Raw genomic sequence first — 20,975 nt, 5'->3', positions numbered from 1 at the left:
CAGACTCTCAAGAAGTTACAAATATAGTTAAGAGACATCCTTTGTATACTTCACCCAGTTTCCCCCAATCGTAATTTTTTGTATAGCTACCTACAATTATAAAAATCAGGAAGTTAACATTGCATGCTTCCTGTTTAAAACACACAGAAAAATCTAACATGAAGAAGTGTATAAAAGGAAAGCTCTCATTTTTTCCTCCTCTTCAACCTCTCAGAATCATTGGTGTGTTTCCCAATATACTTTTTTTTGTTTTGTTTTTGCGCTACGCGGGCCTCTCGCTGCCGTGGCCTCTCCCGTTGTGGAGCACAGGCTCCGGACGCGCAGGCTCAGCGGCCATGGCTCAGGGCCCTAGCCGCTCCGCTGCACGTGGGATCCTCCCGGACCGGGGCACAAACCCGCGTCCCCTGCATCGGCAGGCGGACTGTCAACCACTGCACCACCAGGGAAGCCCCCAATAGACTTTTTTAAATGTACATTTAAACACACACACTTGCACCCTCTTGTGTGCACACATGTAGAATTCTTTGCTTTGGGGGGGGAAGCGGATCATATACGCTAAAATTTACATTTTTCATGCAACGCTACATGATTTCATATTGGTAAATATGGCTCTTTTTCACTTCTTCATAACATTCTATCATATGAATATACCATAGTTTATTAAACAAGTTCTCTTTTGTTGGACATTAAGGAGTCTCCAGTTTTTCTTTCTTTTTTCTTTTTTTCTTTTTAATATTTATTTATTTGGCTGGATCGGGTCTTGGTTGCAGCATGCGAGATCTTTCGTTGCGGCACGTAGGCTTCTCTCTAGTTGTGGGGCACGGGCTCTAGAGCGCGGGCTCAGTAGTTGTGGCACGTGAGCTTAGTTGCACCGCGGCATGTGGGATCTTAGTTCCCCAGCCAGGGATCAAACCCATGTCCCCTGCATTGGAAGGCAGATTCTTAACCACTGGACCACCAGGGAAGTCCCTCCAGTTTCTCTACATATAAGTAATGCTGCAGTTAATATCCCTAGGCATCTATATTGAGCAATAGTGTAAGTATTTTTACAGCCCTTTAGAAGTGGAATTACTGGGTACTGCCAAAATAATGCTCAAAAAAAATTATACCAATCAGAGTTTTTTTTTTTTTTTTAATATATTTATGGTTGTGTTGGCTCTTCGTTTCTGTGCGAGGGCTTTCTCTAGTTGTGGCAAGTAGGGGCCACTCCTCATCGCGGTGTGTGGGCCTCTCACTATCGCGGCCTCTCTTGTTGCGGAGCACAGGCTCCAGACGCGCAGGCTCAGTAGTTGTGGCTCACGGGGCTAGTTGCTCCGCGGCATGTGGGATCTTCCCAGACCAGGGCTCGAACCCGTGTCCCCTGCATTGGCAGGCAGATTCTCAACCACTGTGCCACGAGGGAAGCCCCAATCAGAATTAATTTTAAGAGAAATGCTTAAGTTAGTAAATATGACAATAAACAAAATTAACAGATTTATGGGGAAAAATTATTTGTGTAATTGTGCATTTGGACAAATAGGGAATATTCCTTATCTATAAGTATTACAGTATGATTAATTTTGAGGTAAATTTTCAATGTGTTACAAAAGGAGTGAGTCTTTGTCTCCATAGACTGGGAATTATAAGCCAGTGCATAATGTACATAGAGGGAGTCCCAAATCTAAATGTTTTTAATCATTGATATTCTTGCTATTTTTTTCACTGATAGGGATAGGTTAAAATTTTTAGAATAGTCTGCCAGCAATAAAGAATAGTGATATTCTGGCTTTTAATAAATATTATACATCCATTAATTATTAGATATAAAATCAGTATTTGACACTTTCCAAAAGGGAACTTTATCCTTCCTCTCAAAATTAATTCACATTTTTGCCAAAATTCCAATTATTCATTTATAAGGAATAATATTTTTCTCTAATATTTTTTCTTTTATTAAATAGAAATGTTTCTCTTTTTTAATATAAATTTATTTTATTTATTTATTTATTTTTGGCTGTGTTGGGTCTTCATTACTGCGTGTGGGCTTTCTCTAATTGCGGCGAGCGGGGGCTACCCTTCGTTGCAGTGCGTAGGCTTCTCATCACGGTGGCTTCTCTTGTTGTGGAGCACGGGCTCTAGGCACGCAGGCTTCAGTAGTTGTGGCTCGCAGACTCAGTAGTTGTGGCTCATGGGCTCTAGAGTGCAGGCTCAGTAGTTGTGGAGCATGGGCTTAGTTGCTCTGCGGCACGTGGGATCTTTCCTGACCAGGGCTCAAATGCGTGTCCCCTGCATTGGCAGGCGGGTTCTTAATCACTGTGCCACCAGGGAAGCCAGAAATGTTTCTCTTTTTAATTATAGATTTCTTTGAGTTGTGAGGATAATTTATGAGAAGTTTAAATATTTAAACGCTTTGTCAGAAAGATAGCAATAGTGTAGTTTGTTTCACATACTAATGAATATTATAACCAGAAACACCATATTCACTGTTACGATTTTTTTGCTACATACAACAAAATTACCTGGATTGCCCATACTATATTTGGTATATCTAATGTGAAATCTTACAGCAGTGTTCTAAAAAACCTTACCAAGCATTCTTTTTGAAAGCAGATGGGCTATACATACAAATAAAAAGAAATCCTGTGTAAATTAAGCCATCCTAAATAAGTTGTTTAAGCACTTAATTTATAAATTGAGGAAGTTAGTTTTTAATCCTACTTCACATATAAATTTGAACAAGACAATCTCTCTGAAACTTGGTTTCTCCTTTTATAAAGTATAGAAAAGGCTCCACTTCACTGGAATGAGATGTTCAAGTGAAAAGTTATACACAAATATGATTAATGGTCTGAAATAGAGATAAAGAAAAATTAACAGTTAGGTGATTTGTGAACTTTGTGTTAAGACTATCAGGATCCACTCGGTAATCTATGTGTGAAAGAGTCCCAGAGTCAGGCTATATTTGTGCAAAGCTTTTCTAGTAGTTTAAATTAGAAGCTTTTACATGTGCGTTAATTTCTCTGCTTTTCCTTGATGGCTGTGTTTTGTCACAGAAAAGACACAGTCCTTAAACTTTTGCATCTCAAAGTGTTCTATGAAATGTAATTTAGTTCAGTTCAACAAACTTTTATTGAGTATCCTAAAGGAGAAGTAAGACAGATTACCATGCCCTTGAAGGACTCATAATTTGGTTGGAAAGTGAGAACAGACATAACCCCGAAATTAGGTGTATGTACATATTCCAAACTTTAGGAAGTTCTCAGTTGTCTATAGAGCCACCCATCCTCAAATTTAGATGGCTCGGGGAACTCAACACTGCCAACATTCAGCTAGCACTTGGAAGGGATGCATTCCTCTCTTATGTGTTTATAAAACCATGTATTAAAATAAATTTAGATTAGTGTACATTAGGTCAATAGTGACTTCTTAAGAGCCAAGTGGATAATATAGTCATGATGAAAATTTTTCCTAATGTATATTGAAAGGCTGAGATTGCTGAAGGGATTATTTGGCTTGAGAATTAATCATTATAGTATTTTTGCCAGAACTTCCTTCTTAGGTATACATTGCAGTGCTTAGTACTTAATGTTAAGTGACAGTTTAGTCCCTAAAGTGTGTTACAATTTATAGTTCTTTATCTTTGACTCTTGTGTTTTCTTAAATGTCAGATCATCTTCCAATTACCTTCGGTCTGTGACTCAGTGGTTTTCATGGTCATGAAATTCTAATACTTGAGAATTAGAAGGGATTTCAGAAAATCTAACCAGAGCTCCTAGAAGCTCTCCCCTTAACCAGGACCCTTGCTGCTGCTCCAGATGTCTTGAGATAGCCCACATTCAAACAGAGGCCTCTCTGCTCTTTTGAAAACTTCATGGCAGCTTTCACCATTTCTTCCTGAGCCTTGGTCAGACATTGTCATTTCTGATACTTCCCAACCATGCATCCCTCCTTCTAGATGATTAAATATTTGATTGCTCAGTAAAGTTAAGCACTTTCTCCCTTCTCTTTCCACTTACTTTCTCCATTCCTTCCCACCTCCCAACCTTTTTCCTGTCTCATTCCCTCATTGTTCTGTTTACTCTGTACCTGTTCACTTCTCGCCCTCTTACACCTTCATTCCAATGTAAATGGCCCTACAGCTTTTACTGTGGGGCAGAATGTTTTCTCTGCCTCCTTGTTGTAGAATTCTGAGAGTACTGCTAAGCCCATAGCCCTCTCTAGTGGTAGCCATGCATTCTTCCACGGGTTGTACTGTGTGAATGAGAGATTGTTGTTCTCCTAGTTCCCCATTTCTATTTATAGAGCCATGTTTTTCCTCTCTTGAGTGAAAGCTCCAGCCCCTTTCAGCCTCCTTCATGCCTCTCTATCACCGTCAATCTCTCGCTGTTGCTTTTACAATCAGTTTATCTGTATTCACGCTCATCCTCACTTTCCCTCCTTCAGACTCAGATGATAGGTAGCCATTTTATTCAAGGCTCTCTCATCTTCCTATGCCCTTGATGCCATCTTTTTTTATGGGACTTTGTTTCATTACTCCTCTACCTTTCCTCTGCTTTATCCTTTTCCTAACTACCTTAGCGTAAAAACATGTTCAGATCTTTCCTATCTGAGAGAAGGAAAGAGAGAATAGAGTATTTTCTTCTTCTTCTTTTTTTTTTTTTTTTGGCCGCACTGTGCTGCAGTCAGGATCTTAGTTCCCCAGATCCGTGACCAGCGATCGAACCTGTGCCCCCTGCATTGAGAGCGTGGAGTCTTAACCACTGGACTGCCAGGAAAGTTCGAGAGTATCTTCTCTAGTCTCATTCTAGCTATTTCCAATCTCTTTTTTCTCTCCTTTGCACCCAGTTTCCTTAAGAGAACGATTTAGAAGGGATTATATCCGTACTTCCTCATTTCTCAGTTCATTCCTCAACCCAACCTGCTTTGCTGCACTGCTAACTAAAATAGTATTCACTTAAGTCACCAGGGAAGGCCAGTAGACGTTTTCAGCCCTTATCTTACTGGTTCTTCCTACTGCGTTTGATAATGTTGATCACATCCTCTCTCAAATTCTCTCTTCTTCAAAGGCTGTCCTCTCTTAATGTTCTTTGTCTGTCTCTTTTGTGGCTTTCTTTTCCTACTGCCTAAATGTTGGTGTCCCTGAGGTTTCTGTTCTTAGGACACTGTTCTCTATCCACTTTACCGGGGTGAACTCATCCGTTCTCATCGGATCTCTGGCACAAATGCTGTATGCCTTAGATACATATCTAGTTGTTTGGTAGACATTTCCAATGGGATGTGTGTCTTGTATCCTGTGTGGCCAAAGCTGTCAACTCATCATCTTCCCTCAATCTCGAAACAGATCTTCTTTCCATGTTCTCTGTTCTGGTTGATGGCACCACTCTGCTGTGTCCTGCACCTAGTCATTCATCATGTCCTAGGGATTTTTCCTCCTAAATATTTCTATTTTTTTGTTGTTGTTGTTGGGGGTAGGAGTTTATTAATTTATTTATTTTTGCTGTGTTGGGTCTTCGTTTCTGTGCGAGGGCTTTCTCTAGTTGTGGCAAGCAGGGGCCACTCTTCATCGCGGTGCGCGGGCCTCTCACTATCGCAGCCTCTCTTGTGGAGCATAGGCTCCAGATGCACAGGCTCCGTAGTTGTGGCTCACGGGCCCAGTTGCTCCACGGCATGTGGGATCTTCCCAGACCTTCCCAGACATGGGCTCGAACCCGTGTCCCCTGCATTAGCAGGCAGATTCTCAACCACTGCGCCACCAGGGAAGCCCCCTCCTAAATATTTCTTAAACCCAACTACTTACTTATCTGTTCTGGTGTATTCCAGTCCTTAACCACTGGACTGCCAGGGAAGTCCTGAAACAGCACTTCTTATCCAAGTGAAATATAATCAGATAAACAAGTCATATCTGTAGAGTATTGATCATGTGAGACATTGGAGGAACTTGATTTTTCCCAACCAAATGGTACCTATTTCTAACATCCTGAAACACCAATCATTGAATATCTCTTAATTAACCCAGATTCTTCTTAAGAATTAAATTCCTTTTAAAAAATATTAATTTATTTTCAACTTCTTTGTAAATACTTAAAGACTGCTTCCAACTTTCTTACCTGTTTGTTATCCCTCTTTCCCCTTCTTTGTCTTCCTAATTATCAACAGACTTTACCTCCTCAGCTATGTTGAGGGCAGTGGACCAGGCACCCGTTTTATGTATTACAATGAAGAGACTCTATGTCTTGAATTTTTTCTGACAGAGTGTCAAAGGAAACAATTATTTTAACAGGATGACACAGCCTATTTTGCTTAGAAATGTCCTAATTTCCTTTTTAGGCTATCCAGAGGTCGGGTAGGGATTTCATTTGTGTAGATTCACATCACTGCAAGCATTGTAGGACTTAGATCACAAGCCATTTAATTCCACTGGCTGCATTTATCTTCCCAAGAAAATAAGTCCTTCTCCTGTTGTTTTTATTTAGTTTCTCTTTTTGTATTTTACTGGTATAACCTGTAGTGAAAGAGGGATGGATGCCAATAGCTATTTACCAACAGCTGCTTCTTAACTAAGGTGCATCTTAAAGTTTGCCTGTTGCCCTTTTGAAGTTCACATCACAGTGTTGTTACTGTTACCCTGTCCCAGAAATTACCTGTAACTAACTAAGCACTCAGGCAAGCATCAGGTCCCAAAGTAAGCCATGGCTCCTCCTACGTATTGGACTGGCCAAAAAGTTCGTTCGGGTTTTCCGTAACGAACTTTTTGGCCAACCCAATATGCACTTCCTTCATGAATCAGCTTTTGTGTAGTTTGATAACTGCCCCCTATTTTCATATTTAATTATGCCTCGGGGCTATGGAAAAACCAAATTTATCTGTTAAAACAGACAAAGCAGCAAGTGTTCTGACATGTTTATTGAGCAAATTATTATACCTGACAAAAGGTAATTGCATACAATCAGGTCTGGATAATTAGGGGTTAATAAATTAACATAAGAGAAGTAAGTGCCTTTTAGATTTAGAAAAGCAAAAAAGACATATCTTTTTAAGTTATTTGAGTAAAAATTATAAAATCTATTATAAGGTTTGAAAGAAAAAAATGAGTGAGGATGCAAGCCCCGTTAAATACAAATACTCACCAAGATATTGTAGTATTCTTTGTCTTTAATATAGACCATAAAGATCCTTATTTTCTTTATGTCCATCATGCTAAGTATGGTAGACTAGCTAACTCTGCATTCTTTGGGAATCTAAGGCAAAATAGTAAAGAGTCTGTATTTATATTCTAGGACATAAAACTGAGACCTTATCTCTAGAAAGCTGAACAAATGACATGTATCTGAAATTCAGTTCCCCACTTCACTAAAAATTTCTTGCAAGGCCTAGAACTGGGGTGTCTGCCTTAGTTTCTATGGTAATACCTTAGCAGACAGTGACAATCTCCCTTTTCCTTCTGAGGCAATTGGGATTTAATGGTCATGGTATGTTTCATTTGTCTCAAATGGTCTGAGTTCCATGCTAAAGAATAGAATGATAATATGTCTTGGGGCCTGAAGTATTTAGTTTTAGTTTTAGTTTAGCTTTTTTTTTTTCAAAAGCCAAAAGTCAGTGTTTATAACTAATGACAAATTATAAATAATATATATTACTTGCTAAAATTTTAGATTAAAACATATGTGACTTATTTTTTTGAAGACTAAATTAATCCAGCTATTAGCGTCTCCAAGTTGTCATTTGCATTATTTTAAAACACAACCATGGGGAGGAGGGGAGAAGAATATCCACTTAGACTCTTACACATTTTAAAAAATGGTTAGTCCCTCCCTCTTTTTCTTAACAACTGCAGTCTAAAGGAGAACTTAAAGAAACCCCAGCCCAGTCTAGCTTCCCTCATTTGAACAACTACTATATCCTGGAGTAAAGACACATTGGCATACAATTTTTCTTCATTGGCTAATCCATATTGTTTTCCTTTGTTGTTTGATTTCTTCCAAAGTCAATTCATATAAGCAGACCTTATTTCTTCAGAGCTTCAATGAAGGAAAGTGACTCATCAGAGAGAACTGAAAGTCTAGTGAACACCTCACATCATGAATTTCAAGGTTTGATTTCTTTAGTATTAGAAGTCTGAGCTTCATTGGTGAAGTCATTATATAACTACCTGTTATATAAGTGTGGCAGATGATATAATGAATTGGACAGAAAATTAAATGTATGACCTGGGAATGTTTATTTAACATGCTTGACGGTGGCATCACTGGTTTGCAAAAGGTAATCTCAGGAGCAGAGCTTTGGTTATGAAATATTTTAGTACATTCTATAACATAAATTAAATCAGTCAAAGAGACTAGTCTGGCCTTCAGAATAATTATAAGACATTACTAAAAATTCAGAATTGTCTTCATTGTAAATAGTTGACATGTAAAGTAAATGATAACATAGCCATCTTATTAATATATATGATGTGGGCTCTGTGTAGACATAAAAGGTAACATTTGCAGTTCATCTCAACATACATACCTTTGTGTCAAAAGGTAACATTTGCAGTTCATCTCAACATACATTTACTTGGTTCCTACTATATACCAGGTACTGGGCCAAATGTGAAGATACAGAGAGTAAGCAAAACAGGTCACCAGCTTTGAGGCACTTACAAAGTACATTATTAGGAAGAAGAAAAGGCACTTCAACTATTGGCGTATTAGAAAGAGACAGCGCTGAGACAGCCATGAACTGTCCAGACTACAAAACGAATTATTGATATTTGATTCTTTAGTGGGTAGACAGAATAACTGTGATATCAGCATACTGTGAAAAATACTATGATAGAGATTTGTGGAGGGAGCTCTGAGGACACACGAAAGAGAAACAGCTAACACATAGTGGTCTGGGGAGACTTCCTGAGAGAGGTGAATCCAGATTTAAATTTTATGGAATAAGTAAAGAGTTACCTGAGTGAAGAAGGGAGGGGAAGGAGACTCAGAGAAGAAAATGACAATGTCCTGGGGCATCATCACGGTCTGTAAGAGAACTATGAGTAGTTCCTAGTTTAGGAGCTTAAATTCCAAGGCAGGAGAGGAAGCCAAAATGTCACTTTGCATGTCATGTTAAGGAGCTTGAACTTTATCTTGTAGGAGCTGGGAAGCCACTGAAAGTTTTAAGCAAGTGAATGGTATGATAAGATTTGTATTTGAGCTGCATCTCTCTGGCAGCAGTGTGGAGGTTGATGGATCCTGGCGTATTAGAAGGAGAAGCAGAGGGGATAGGCAAGACCAAAGGCCCCATGGGAGAGAGTATGATGTCTAATCTAGGACAGTAGTAGTAGTAGTGGTGGTGGAAGGTAGGTAGCAAGTGAATTCAAGAAATATTTAGGAAAAAAATATTTAGGAAGTTAAATTGACACAATTTGGCAATAAGTAAGATGCAGGAGTTGTGAGAGAGAAGAGTCAAAGCAACCTGAATCCAGGTTTCTAGTTTTGGTAATTAGGTAAGTGCTAGCACTCAGTGTGTGACTCGCCTTAGAGTATGAGGCAGCTGAATTAGGTACTCATGACTGAAGAAAAGCAAGCCACATATACATGTAAAGGTATCATAAAAACCAAAATCACACTCAGCTATTTGAGGTAAATCTACTTGAACAAAATATCTGAAGTGTTCTCTTCTGTTTGGATAGTTACAAGGTTTTTCGTGTTTTAGAAATAGAAGATGAAAAAATTCTTTCTTTGGTGGCTCTGGTTGGGGTCGGGGGGCGCTGAGCTGCATGGCACGCGGGATCTTAGTTCCCCAATCAGCGATAGAGAACCCGCGCCCCCTGCAGTGGGAGCACGGAGTCTTAACCACTGGACCGCCAGGGAAGTCCCCCCAAATTACTGATAATAATTTATTAATACATTCTGCATTCATAAATAACTTTTAGAAAACTTTAGTTACACATCTTTTGTTATTTGGGTTTAAATACATAATATAAATATTTTAAACCCCAATTGCCAGAAGAATTATTTAAAATTCAACTATATAAGGTGCTAATATTCTTACATTACTAAATGGAGAGTCAAAAGATCCTCTTAAAAGTTTCTGTAACAAATTCTACTCCTAGATACATACCCGAGAGAAATAAAAACACGTGTCCACACAAAACTTGTTCATAGCAGTTGTGACTCATAATAGCCGCCAAATGGGAATAACCTGAATGTCCACTAACTGATCGATGGATAAACAAACGTGGTGTATCCATGTAATGGAATGGTGTATCCATGTAATGGAATGGTGTATCCATGTAATGGAATGGTGTATCCATGTAATGGAATGTTCTTCGGCAGTAAAGAGGAACGAAGTCCTGATGCCTGCTACAACATGGATGAACCTTGAAAACGTTATGTTAAATGAAAGAAGCCAGACACAAAAAACCACATGTTATATGACTCCAGTTTGGAAAGTGACTGCTAATGGGTATGGGTATTCTTCTGGGGGATAAAAATGTTCTCAAATTGATTGAGATAGTTGCAGAATTCTTTGAATGTACTCAAGACCATTGATTTGTATACTTTAAATGGATAAATTGAATGGTATATGAAATATATCTCAAAACTTAAAAGATTTTTTTAAGGTGATATAACAAAAAATAGGAGTTTAATTATATTAAATTATAAAAGCAAAAATAGAGAAAAATTGTTATAACTACCAAAAACAGGAATGTAGTATAAGTAAGGTAAATCCTCATATATGATAACTACAAGATGATAAATAAAAACTAGAAAAATAAGCATATTTAGAGATATCGAGGTAATCACCAGTATTAAAACAGAAAGAGTTAACATGATTGCTTCTGAGAATGGAAAGGGTAGGGTAATGGACTGTTGGTTTTCATGACATGCCCCATTTGATTATTAACCATGTATTACTTGATAAAATTAATTTTAATAAAGAGGAACTTCCCTAGTGGCTTAGTGGTTAAGAATCCGCCTGCCAACGCAGGGTACACGGGTTCGAGCCCTGGTCTGGGAAGATCCCACGTGCTGCGGAGCAACTAAGCCTGTGCGCCACAACTACTGAGGCTGCGCTCTAGAGCCCACAAGCCACAACTACTGAAGCCAGCGCGCCTATAGCCTGTGCGTCACAACAAGAGAAGCTACTGCAATGAGAAGCTCACGCACCACAACAAAGAGTAGCCTCCACTCGCTGCAACTAGAAAAAGCCTGCACGCAGTAACGAAGACCCAACGCAGCCAAAAGTAAATAAATAAATACCTCTTTCCTTAAAAAAAATTTTTTTAATAAAGAATAAATTTCCACGTAAAATTGTACACGTATATGTATCTGCATGGTCTTTTAGCCATGGTAGTGACCAAGAAATTCAAGGTAAAGCAAATATAGATGTGTATAAATCTGATGATACAAATTCTTTTTGCCTCTTTTTTTCCCCCAAAATTCCAAACCTACCTAGTAGTTATTTAGGACTATTACATGGCTTACCATCAAAAATACTTTAAGAACATTCTACTTCTGCTGTGTGCAGTTCACTTGAATTAAGTGACTTGAAGAGATGAATGCCTTTAAGCCACAATGTGCTCAGAGCTTGCTTCGGATCCTCACATAGGTAGGAGCGGAAAGGCTGGCTGAGAGCGGGTTTGGCAGATGGGACGTTTAAAGAGGGCAGGCACCGGTTAGGGGCCAGGTGTACCAGAGAGCCAAAAGTCAGCATGAGGGCAATTAACACCTGAGGGCAAAAAGTGAGGTGGGTGGAAGCACAATACTGCTTCTTTACAGTTTTTGCCCAAGCCCTTTCTAACTGCTGCTGAAAATTCTCTTCCATGCTGCATGTGGAATTTTCCAAATATGTTTTCAAATAGCTGGAGAAGGGTAAAGCCAAGTGCTTTAAAAAGTAGATGGAGGGGCTTCCCTGGTGGTGCAGTGGTTGAGAGTCCGCCTGCCGATGCAGGGGACACGGGTTCATGCCCCGGTCCGGGAAGATCCCACATGCCGCGGAGCGTCTGGGCCGGTGAGCCATGGCCGCTGAGCCTGCGCGTCCGGAGCCTGTGCTCCGCAACGGGAGAGGCCACAACAGTGAGAGGCCCGCGTACTGCAAAAAAAAAAAAGTAGATGGAGGGGGGCTTCCCTGGTGGCACAGTGGTTGAGAATCCGCATGCCAATGCAGGGGACACGGGTTCGAGCCCTGGTTCGAGAAGATCCCACATGCCGCGGGGCATCTAAGCCCGTGCACCACAACTACTGAACCTGCACTCTAGAGCCCGCGAGCCACAACTACTGAACCCACGTGCCACATCTACTGAAGCCCCCGCGCCTAGAGCCCCTGGTCTGCAACAAGAGAAGCCACTGAAAGGAGAAGCCCACGCACCGCAACGAAGAGCAGCCCCTGCTCGCCGCAACTAGAGAAAGCCCAGGCAGAGCAACAAAGACCCAATGCAACCAAAAATAAATAAAATTTTAAAAAAATAAATTAAAAAAAAAAGAGTAGATGGAGGGACTTCCCTGGTGGCGCAATGGTTAAGAATCCGCCTGCCAATGCAGGGGACACAGGGTCAAGCCCTGGTCCGGGAAGATCCCACATGCCGTGGAGCAACTAAGCCTGTGTGCCACAACTGCTGAGCCTGTGCTCTAGAGACCATGAGCCACAACTACTGAAGCCTGCACGCCTAGAGCCCATGCTCCACAACGAGAGAAGCCACCGCAGTGAGAAGCCCGTGCACTGCAACGAAGACCCCCGCTCACTGCAACTAGAGAAAGCCCACGCACAGCAACAAAGACCCAACGCAGCTAAAAATAAATAAATACATTTATTTTTTTAAAAAAAAGCATATAGAGCTCGTCATTTGATTTCAACATCTATTTAGAAAAAAGACTTGTATTTCCCCCCATTGTGGCCAATTTAATAAGACCCATTTTTCTTGAATCCCCAGTGCCTAATTACTCATATTTCTTCCTTAAAGCTACATTCCGGTTTAGGATTTTTGTTGTTTAAATCTCTGAAGCACTTTAGGAACCCTTGCTTTGGCTTTGTTTTTTGGAAGCAAAGGAAAAATGATCTCCTGGTTTACTTTTGGAATCTGCAAAGCAACTTTGAGGTCCCCCAGGTGGATTTAGTGTTTGGAAAGGGGAATTTGGGGGACTAAGGTTGACCCTGAGCCCCCAGGTCACTGTTCACATTTACAAAAGCAAACCTGGTATCCCCAATTGCTTTTCTCTTGAGGTTGGCTTAACTTTATTTATCTTCTGCCTTGGGTCACTGCCCCTGAGGTGCTTCAAAAGCAAAACCCAAAAGACCCAAAACAAAGAAAGCTAAACCAGATTCAAGGAAAAAATGACCTGGCACTCTGGGTTCACTTTTACAAAAGCAGAAAGTCACTTCAAGAGTTTCATAGAATGGTTTAAAGTTGGCCTAGATTCATTGTGTCATTTGTGCAAAGTGATCTCAACAGGTCTGAGACCCCAAGTTTCTTGGGTGTAGATTTGGAGTGCGACTTAGGATGAGAAGCTGTCAGCAAGCTAAATGCCTTGACACAGACTAATTCAGTGATTCTTCCGTGATGCAACTATTTTGAGGATATAAATGGACCACCCATGCAACCATTTCTTTCCTTAAGCTGAATCTTTTTGTTTGCTGGACACACACAGGGGTGGCTGAGGAAGTGAAACATACAACACACTTTAAAAAGTTGGCATAAATCGCACCTTATGTTATCAGATTAGTTATGAAGGGTGTTTTTGAATCCTTGGTGCAAAAAAAAGTTAGTTTGCTAATTTTAGGTAATCTTATAAGTCATGATGAAATAGAACTGAGGCACATTATTTTGCTATTCATTTTTATATGATCCATACTTTGCTTACTTCCCTAAAGGATTTAAGGTGGAATTACTTTACTTGACTATTGGAACAAACGCATTTTTAGAACTTAATACCAATTTTCATTTTAATATGGCTGACTTTATCCTTTAATAAGTAATTGTAAAATTGCTTTTGGATAATCTAGGGGAGATTTTATTTTTGTTCATGTTTGGTCTACATCTTTGGATTTCAGGTATATGTGTTAACTAATAAATTCACCTGTTGAGACCATGTCTTACAGTTTATTTCCAAGACTGAGGGAGATTTTATATGATTAATAGCAAATGTATTATTTGTTTACTGCCATCTGAAGAAAGTACAACTTGAGATAGAGAAGTAAGGTTTTCCATAATTTAGATTTTAATATTAAGGACATAGTACATCCTGTGAAACCTCACCGAATGTGAGAGGCAGTCCCCAAGGCAATGACTGTGTGGAGTGAAGAGGAGTGTCAGTGATTGTACCTGGTGCCGCTCCAGTTTCCGCATCCCTTCCCGTCACACTCTGGCTCCAGAGCAGTCTCGTTCTTTTTAAACAATCCCAGAGACCTGGGATCATGCTTCTTGGTCAAAATAGGCATAGGTAGCAGCCTATAGAAATGGACTCAGTCCGTAAATCTGGCCTGGCATAGTGTTAGGTAGGACCCAGGAATAATGTCCTAGTCTTGTGTTACATCTTTCATGTCAGTATAACTGTACTTTAAAAAGTGAAAAGGATCTTACAATTGTTATGGATGGAGGGACACTGGTAGACCATTCAGAAATATTAGTGCTTCTTTCTCTAAGAAGATCATTTACCTCAATTAACATTAGACCCAATGCCTTATCATAAGGGTATCTATCCTCTTTATCAAGCCCCAGGGAAAGCCTGGGAAAGGTGGAAGTCAGTTGACTACATTCACTTGCCCTAGTTTGCCTGCTGGCCAACTTTGGCCTTTTTCTAGAGCTGTCTTCATAAACCGAAATTGTCTGTAGGGTGCTTATATTCTGTACTCATGAAGCCTAAGAAAAAAGCTCCTAAGTAACTTGGAATAGTGGTCTGGCATCATCAGTCAGAGAGTGATATTTCTTGAATATCTACTGAGAGGTTATGCTCTGTTGGACATACTTTATGAGTTTGCCTGCACAGCTCCGTGAAGTTTGTTTCTATTTACTTATTAAATGTGGTATTATGCATTTGAAAAATCCTTATGATGCCGAAAGCTCCACTTCTCTGCACTGGTGTCAAATCTCAGAGACAGAGTTTTGGGTGAAGTAGAAAAGGATAGCTTTATTGCTTTGCCAGGCAGAGAGGGGGACACAGCAGGCTCCTGCCTCAAAAAACTATGTGTCCCAACCCCAGAGAATGTGATGAAGGGTTTTATAACAGTGGCTCAAGGGTGGGGTCTCTGACAAGATTAAGGTATGTGCAGAGCCGGCCCTCCTTTCATCTGTCTCAGGTGGTCTCAGGTGGTCTCCTGATATCAGGAGAGTCTCTGCTCCCTTTAATCAGGTGGTTTCTTGGCTGCTCCTCCCTTGATTAGCAACTGTTCACATCCGCCCTTTGGAACTCAGAGAAGGTCTTGGAGGCTGGAGTCTTGCCTACAAGAATTGGGGGACAAAAAAAGACTCTTGCGCCTGGGAGCCCCACAGGGCCCTGTCACACACGTGGAAATGAGAAATGAGAATATGAGATCAGCATGCTTGCTAGGCCTTATCATTCCTCTCCACCCACATCCATGTATCCTTTGGGGCATAGACACTGAAATGGTGCTCAAGTCTATAGCCACTGGATTCATGGCCTGAGAATACAGAGCAAGCAGTGTCAGCTCCTATGTAAATCAGTTTCTATCTTACTTAATATTAAATTGACAGTAGCTTCCTCATATGTTACTCTAGTTTAAGTTACTGAGATTGTGTGTGAATAGTTTTTTCTTTATAAATTCTTCATGTTAACATAAAATATTACTTGTTTCCTTATGAACTCTGCCTCCCCACTTTCCCCGCTTACAGTGTAAACTCTTTGAGGACGGGGACTTTGTCTCATTCAATACTGTATCTCTGGTGCCTAGCACAGTAGTTCGCACTTGTAGGTGGGCAGTCAATATTCGTTGAATGAATAAGTGAATGTTATCTAGATCCTTAGCCCTTTTATCCACCTTGTCTATGCATTCCTTAACCATTAGTGTGCAAATTTATGCAGATTTCCATTGATATCTACCAGTTAACTATGCACTGTATGTATTGCTATAAAGTATTAGTGTAAATTTGAAAGCATGTGGATTAGACTTGTCTACAGATGGGCAGTTAGGTTAAATTTTGTGGTTCCTGTAATATCTAGCAATAAGAAATTTGCATATGAGTGTCTGACCATACGTGAAAAAAGTAAGCATAATATTTCTTTATTTAGGAAAGTCTGTTTTTGTGCTGTAAAAGAACCATTTCTATACTCACAGCTGGAGTTTGGTGTAGGTTTTAAATTCATTAAATGGGCTCCTCCTTTCCCACCTGGGGGTAGATCAGCCCTTATTTTAAGGCCTCTTCTTCTTCCAGGTCCCAAAGGTCATGTTGCTGTTGCCTTTGGAAAGAAAGGGAATTTGCAGCCGGTACATTATTAAGTGGTTGCTGACTGTGCGCATGCCCACACACACTTGAGCTAACACATACATATACCTGGAAGAGGACTCCTTCAAACTGAGGCTTTTATTTTGAATGAGGAGAATTCATTATTGAAATTTATTGGGAAAAAAAATATATGTATGTATGTAAACCTTATTTCTAACTCTAAAGTTAATACATGCCCATTGTAGAATATTATGAAAATAAAGAAGATAATAACAGTTACCCATAATCCCACCACACAAATTACAACTCTTCTTAACATTTTCTCAAATTTTTTTCCACTCTCTTTTGATCGGTTTTTATGTAATTTTAGTAGTAATATTTATCATAAACTTCCCAAGCTATTTAAAATTCTATGTAAGCATCAATTTGAATAACCACATGATACTTGTCTTTATAGATAGATATACCTCACTACTTAACCATTGTCTTAATACTGAGATTTAAGCTGTTTTCAGTGGTTTTTTTTTCTTCAATTTTTGATAACACGAGTAACATTTTTGAGATTAATATATTTGTTCATAAGTTTTTATCTACCTTTATTATTGTCTACTGAAGTTAGATTCCTAGAAGTAGGATTACTGAATCAAAGGGAATGGCCTTTTTTATAAGGTTCTTAAATACATACTGCAAATTCACATTCCAGAGAAGTTATACTAATTTACATTTTCACTGCAGAGTGTAGAAAGTAACTTTTCCTCCTTGTGAAAGAAGGGGAAAATGTACTTGTTGCTAAGCAAGAGTCAAAAATTACACAGAACTTGAAATATGTTCCCTTTTCTTTTTAAGACTGTGTTCTTTTAACATTGTCTCAGTGTAGTTTCTGTACCAGTGTTTTAACTTTTGGTATGGCTGGTATGGCCTAGAATGTTGCCCGAAAGAAAATAGTGTGGCTTTTAATATTAGTAGTAAATATTTTCATTATAGAGTTTTCTGCTTTGTACAAGAAAGTCTCTATTAGTAGCCGTATATTGGATGGGAAGAGTCAAACAAGTCCATTATCTTCCTAAGGAAGAGCTAGTTTCTTGTAACTTGCTTCTAACTTTCTGTAGGTTTTAACCACCCCAGAAATTTTATCCCTCTCAGAGCCAGTGGGTTGGCTCACATATCCTATGAGTAAATACAAATACTTGCTTCATTTGAAAGCAAAACCAATACACCCCTTTCTTATAAAGTGAGCTAAAACAAAAAGAAAAAGTAATATAAAAACCGAAGGAAGGTAGTAAGTAAAACATTTACCTTTCTGAAACAATTCAAATGGGGATAGGAAGTTGGTTTTAAATGGCTTAAAGGGGATTAGGGTTTTAAAGTTGGATAAGGAGTTTGGTGCTTTGGTTTAGGCACTGCATTGCTTTTAAAAGATTACTTCCATATTTGACAACAATTCTAACTGGAGATTATAAAGCAAATAGTCAATTTTAAAACACTACGGAAAACAAGAAGGTTTCCCTTTTGTTGTTGTTTGTTTATACAAAATGATTGCCTAGAGTTAACAGGCTGAGTCCTGAAGGCCTCATTTCATAACACTACTGAGGATCTATCACCAGGGAGAATCCAGAAGAGGTTGTTTAATGCACTTCATTGAGATTATCTGAGCTTTTCGGTTTAAATTACTTTGGGAAAAGTCTAGGTGCAAACAACTTCTTTGAAAGGTAAACATACTTAACCTCTTTTTAGAAAAAAAGGTTCAATTTAAGTTCTTTAAAATTCTTCAGTTAGTAACAGCAACCCTTATTAACTAAATTTGAGTATGAACTGAATAATGTGTAAAGATTAAATCTCTATACCTCAGTAGTGTTAATATAATTATATAACTGTTCTCATTATTTTACAATTATTTGAAAATGCAATTAAGTATTTTATTAGAAAGGCAAGGCCTGACAATTTTAGTAATTTGAAAAGTGAAAAGATATTATACACTATGTTGGTTATAAAATATAGTTAATGAAGTTTTAAAAATGAGATTCCTTATTCTGTTGCATCTGAGAAGCAGGTCATATTAAAATGGATCAAGAGTAGCATATCCTTTATGTATTAGCTGTGGATAAATAGTCAAAAGTTGCTTTAACATTTTTCCCCATCTTCCTCAGCTCCTTGACCTGTTTATGGTTTGGGATTGGTCTACTTATCTAGCTGATTATGGTCAGCCAGCTTCTAAGTACCTTCGGGTGAATCCAAACACAGCCCTTACTCTTTTGGAGAAGTGAGTATATTCCGCAGATGTTTTTGCATACCATTTTAGCATTTTGTGATTCAGTGATAATTGAAGAACTAGAAATTTTTATCAAAAGAGAAATGTCTATATGGAACTTAAAAGTTCAGTTCATTTTAATGATCAAAACATAAGCCTGTTTCTTTCTCGCCTTCAGTGTTGTGTACTTTTATATGAGATTTGTTTATGTTGATACAGACAAAACATTTTTCCTATTGTATCCTCAATATCTGACCTAATTGGCTTTAGAAATATGTTTACTGCAGATAAGTGAGAATTGGAACTTTTTTTTTTTTAATACTGTTACACAGGAAAGAAAGTATTTTGTAAAACGTAGTTAGGGATTGGAATGTTTGCCACCAGTGCTGTCTAGATCCTACCATGATGGGCTTGGATTCTTTACAGGTAGAGAGGTATGCGTTTCAAAAAAATGATATTTTAAAAACTGAAGTAACAGAACACTTACTGGTGCGTCTCGTCCAATTAAAAGTAAAACAAGTGTAGGTGTTACTTTTCCTTCTTTTATGTGGCAGGTTTTCTTTTCACTCTACCATATTTCATTTTAAGCATCACTATTAAAATTTTCAATTTTTGAATTAAAAGTGTATATTATTTCCCCACATTTCAAAATATCTGTGGTGTATTTGATTTGAGAGGACATAAGGAACTATTTTAAATAAATGTAAGCTTGTTTTACAATGCCATGAAACACCACTGAGGCAAACAAATTACTGCTTTAAATTTTCTAATATTATTTTTCCTTTCACCTTGTCTTGCTATGAGTGTGATTTGCAGAGTCCATAGAGGGTATGTATTTTAGCATACTTTATGGAATGATGTTAGAAAATAGTATCACGTAAGGAAACTTGCTTTAGATTTACATACTAATATTTTGTGTGGTTGCTTTCTCTGTAATTCTATTAGTAGTACCTATTTTCTTTGAAGTACATTTTTGAAGCATAGGATTAGTGTGAGATTATCCAGAGCATGCCAAGATACTTCACTTGTGACAGTATAGCTTTTAATTTCCTTTTACTAATCTTCTTCATTCACGTATATTCCTAGGATGAAGGATACTAGCAAAAAGAACAATATATTTGCTCAATTCAGGAAGAATGATCGAGACAAACAGAAGTTGATAGAGACAGTTGTGAAACAGCTGAGAAGTTTGGTGAACGGTATGTCCCAGCACACATAAACTTCACATTGCTTGCACTCAGTGACACCAAATCCATGGTGTCTCAACACTGATCTCTAACAGGCACTGGTCATGATACAGAAAGTTGTTTGCAGAATTCAGAAATACAGTAGAGAAAAGACACTGATGAGAGAGCTTAAACAAGAAAGAATTATAAATATCATTTGTATGGATTTTTAAATAGCTGGATAATATTTTATATATGGAAAACCTGGCATTAATTTTTTTTCACTTCTAGGGAAAAAAGGCAAAACTAATATATAAATCAGGTCAAAAATTGTCTATGAAACTGATTGTGTAAATACATTAGAAGAACTTATGCCTCTATGTATTGGTGTTTTTTCTACTTAGACTTGAATGATTTTTCTGTTTTGTTTTTTGTTTGTTTGTTTGTTTTCCAGTATCTGGTTTTGGAATGAAATTATGTCTGATCTTTCACTGTCATTTTCTGACTTTTAGCTTTAATTTTCACCTCAATATTATTTAAATAGACTAAAATTTCTAATTCTGCTGATTTCGAGGGAGGAACTATAAATCTTTAAAGGTCCTTGAAGTCAAACTTAATTTAACCCAATAAGAATTTGAATTATTTGTTCTACTTGGGTGGTTTAATTTAATCTGAATATGAAGAAAAGGAATTTGATTTTCTAAAGATGCAAGGTGTTTCTGTTCAGCAGGGTTAATATTTCTAACTATAGTGTTTGTAGCTGGCCCCATTTATTTGGTTTGGTTTGGTTTGGTTCAAGTTAGAAGGACAGAAACTAAGTGGGGCTAACCACTTCAGGTGCCGCTTGTGCTAGGAGAGATGTGTTCCTACACACAGAAGTTACCACAGGGGTCAGGTTACTTTCTTCAAAGAGCAGACCTCAGTACCGTGTCCTCACTGTGGAAACAAGCCAAACCGAATGAACGCTGGAAAACCTAAAATGAATGTACATTTTACTGTGTAAAGTACTGTGGTCCAGATGTAATAACAATCTGATCCTTACTTTCTCTTCATTGTATTTATGCTGAATAATCCTTTTGCATTTTCAGGATTTATGCCTGTAAGAAACTTTTATTTGACTCTGTAAAATAAGTGCAAAGAATTATATGTACATTTCTTGATTTTGTGATTAAATATTAAAAAGGTTGAGCAAGTTGTTGGAAATTCAATG

At 38.4% G+C, this 20,975-nt stretch overlaps 1 protein-coding gene across 1 annotated transcript in view; it reads left to right on the top strand.

Annotated features, from left to right (window-relative positions):
- Nucleotides 1–20,727, top strand: part of EXOC6 (exocyst complex component 6) — a gene marked incomplete at its 5' end in the record, with an annotated part of 188,022 nt that extends 167,295 nt beyond the window's left edge. Inside the window, 2 exons of the mRNA XM_082855035.1 lie at nt 18,499–18,611; nt 19,686–20,727. Of these exons, the coding sequence (XP_082711161.1) occupies nt 18,499–18,611; nt 19,686–19,818 (246 nt within the window). The 3' untranslated portion in view covers nt 19,819–20,727. The remainder of the gene's footprint in view (nt 1–18,498; nt 18,612–19,685) is intronic.
- Nucleotides 20,728–20,975: the final 248 nt, after the last annotated feature.

Source organism: Leucopleurus acutus (genome assembly GCF_964270905.1).
Source record: "Leucopleurus acutus genome assembly, chromosome: 14".
Taxonomy (NCBI): Eukaryota; Metazoa; Chordata; class Mammalia; order Artiodactyla; family Delphinidae; genus Leucopleurus; species Leucopleurus acutus.
Note: the sequence above shows the minus strand (reverse complement) of the source record. Positions and strands in the feature narration are given on the sequence as shown.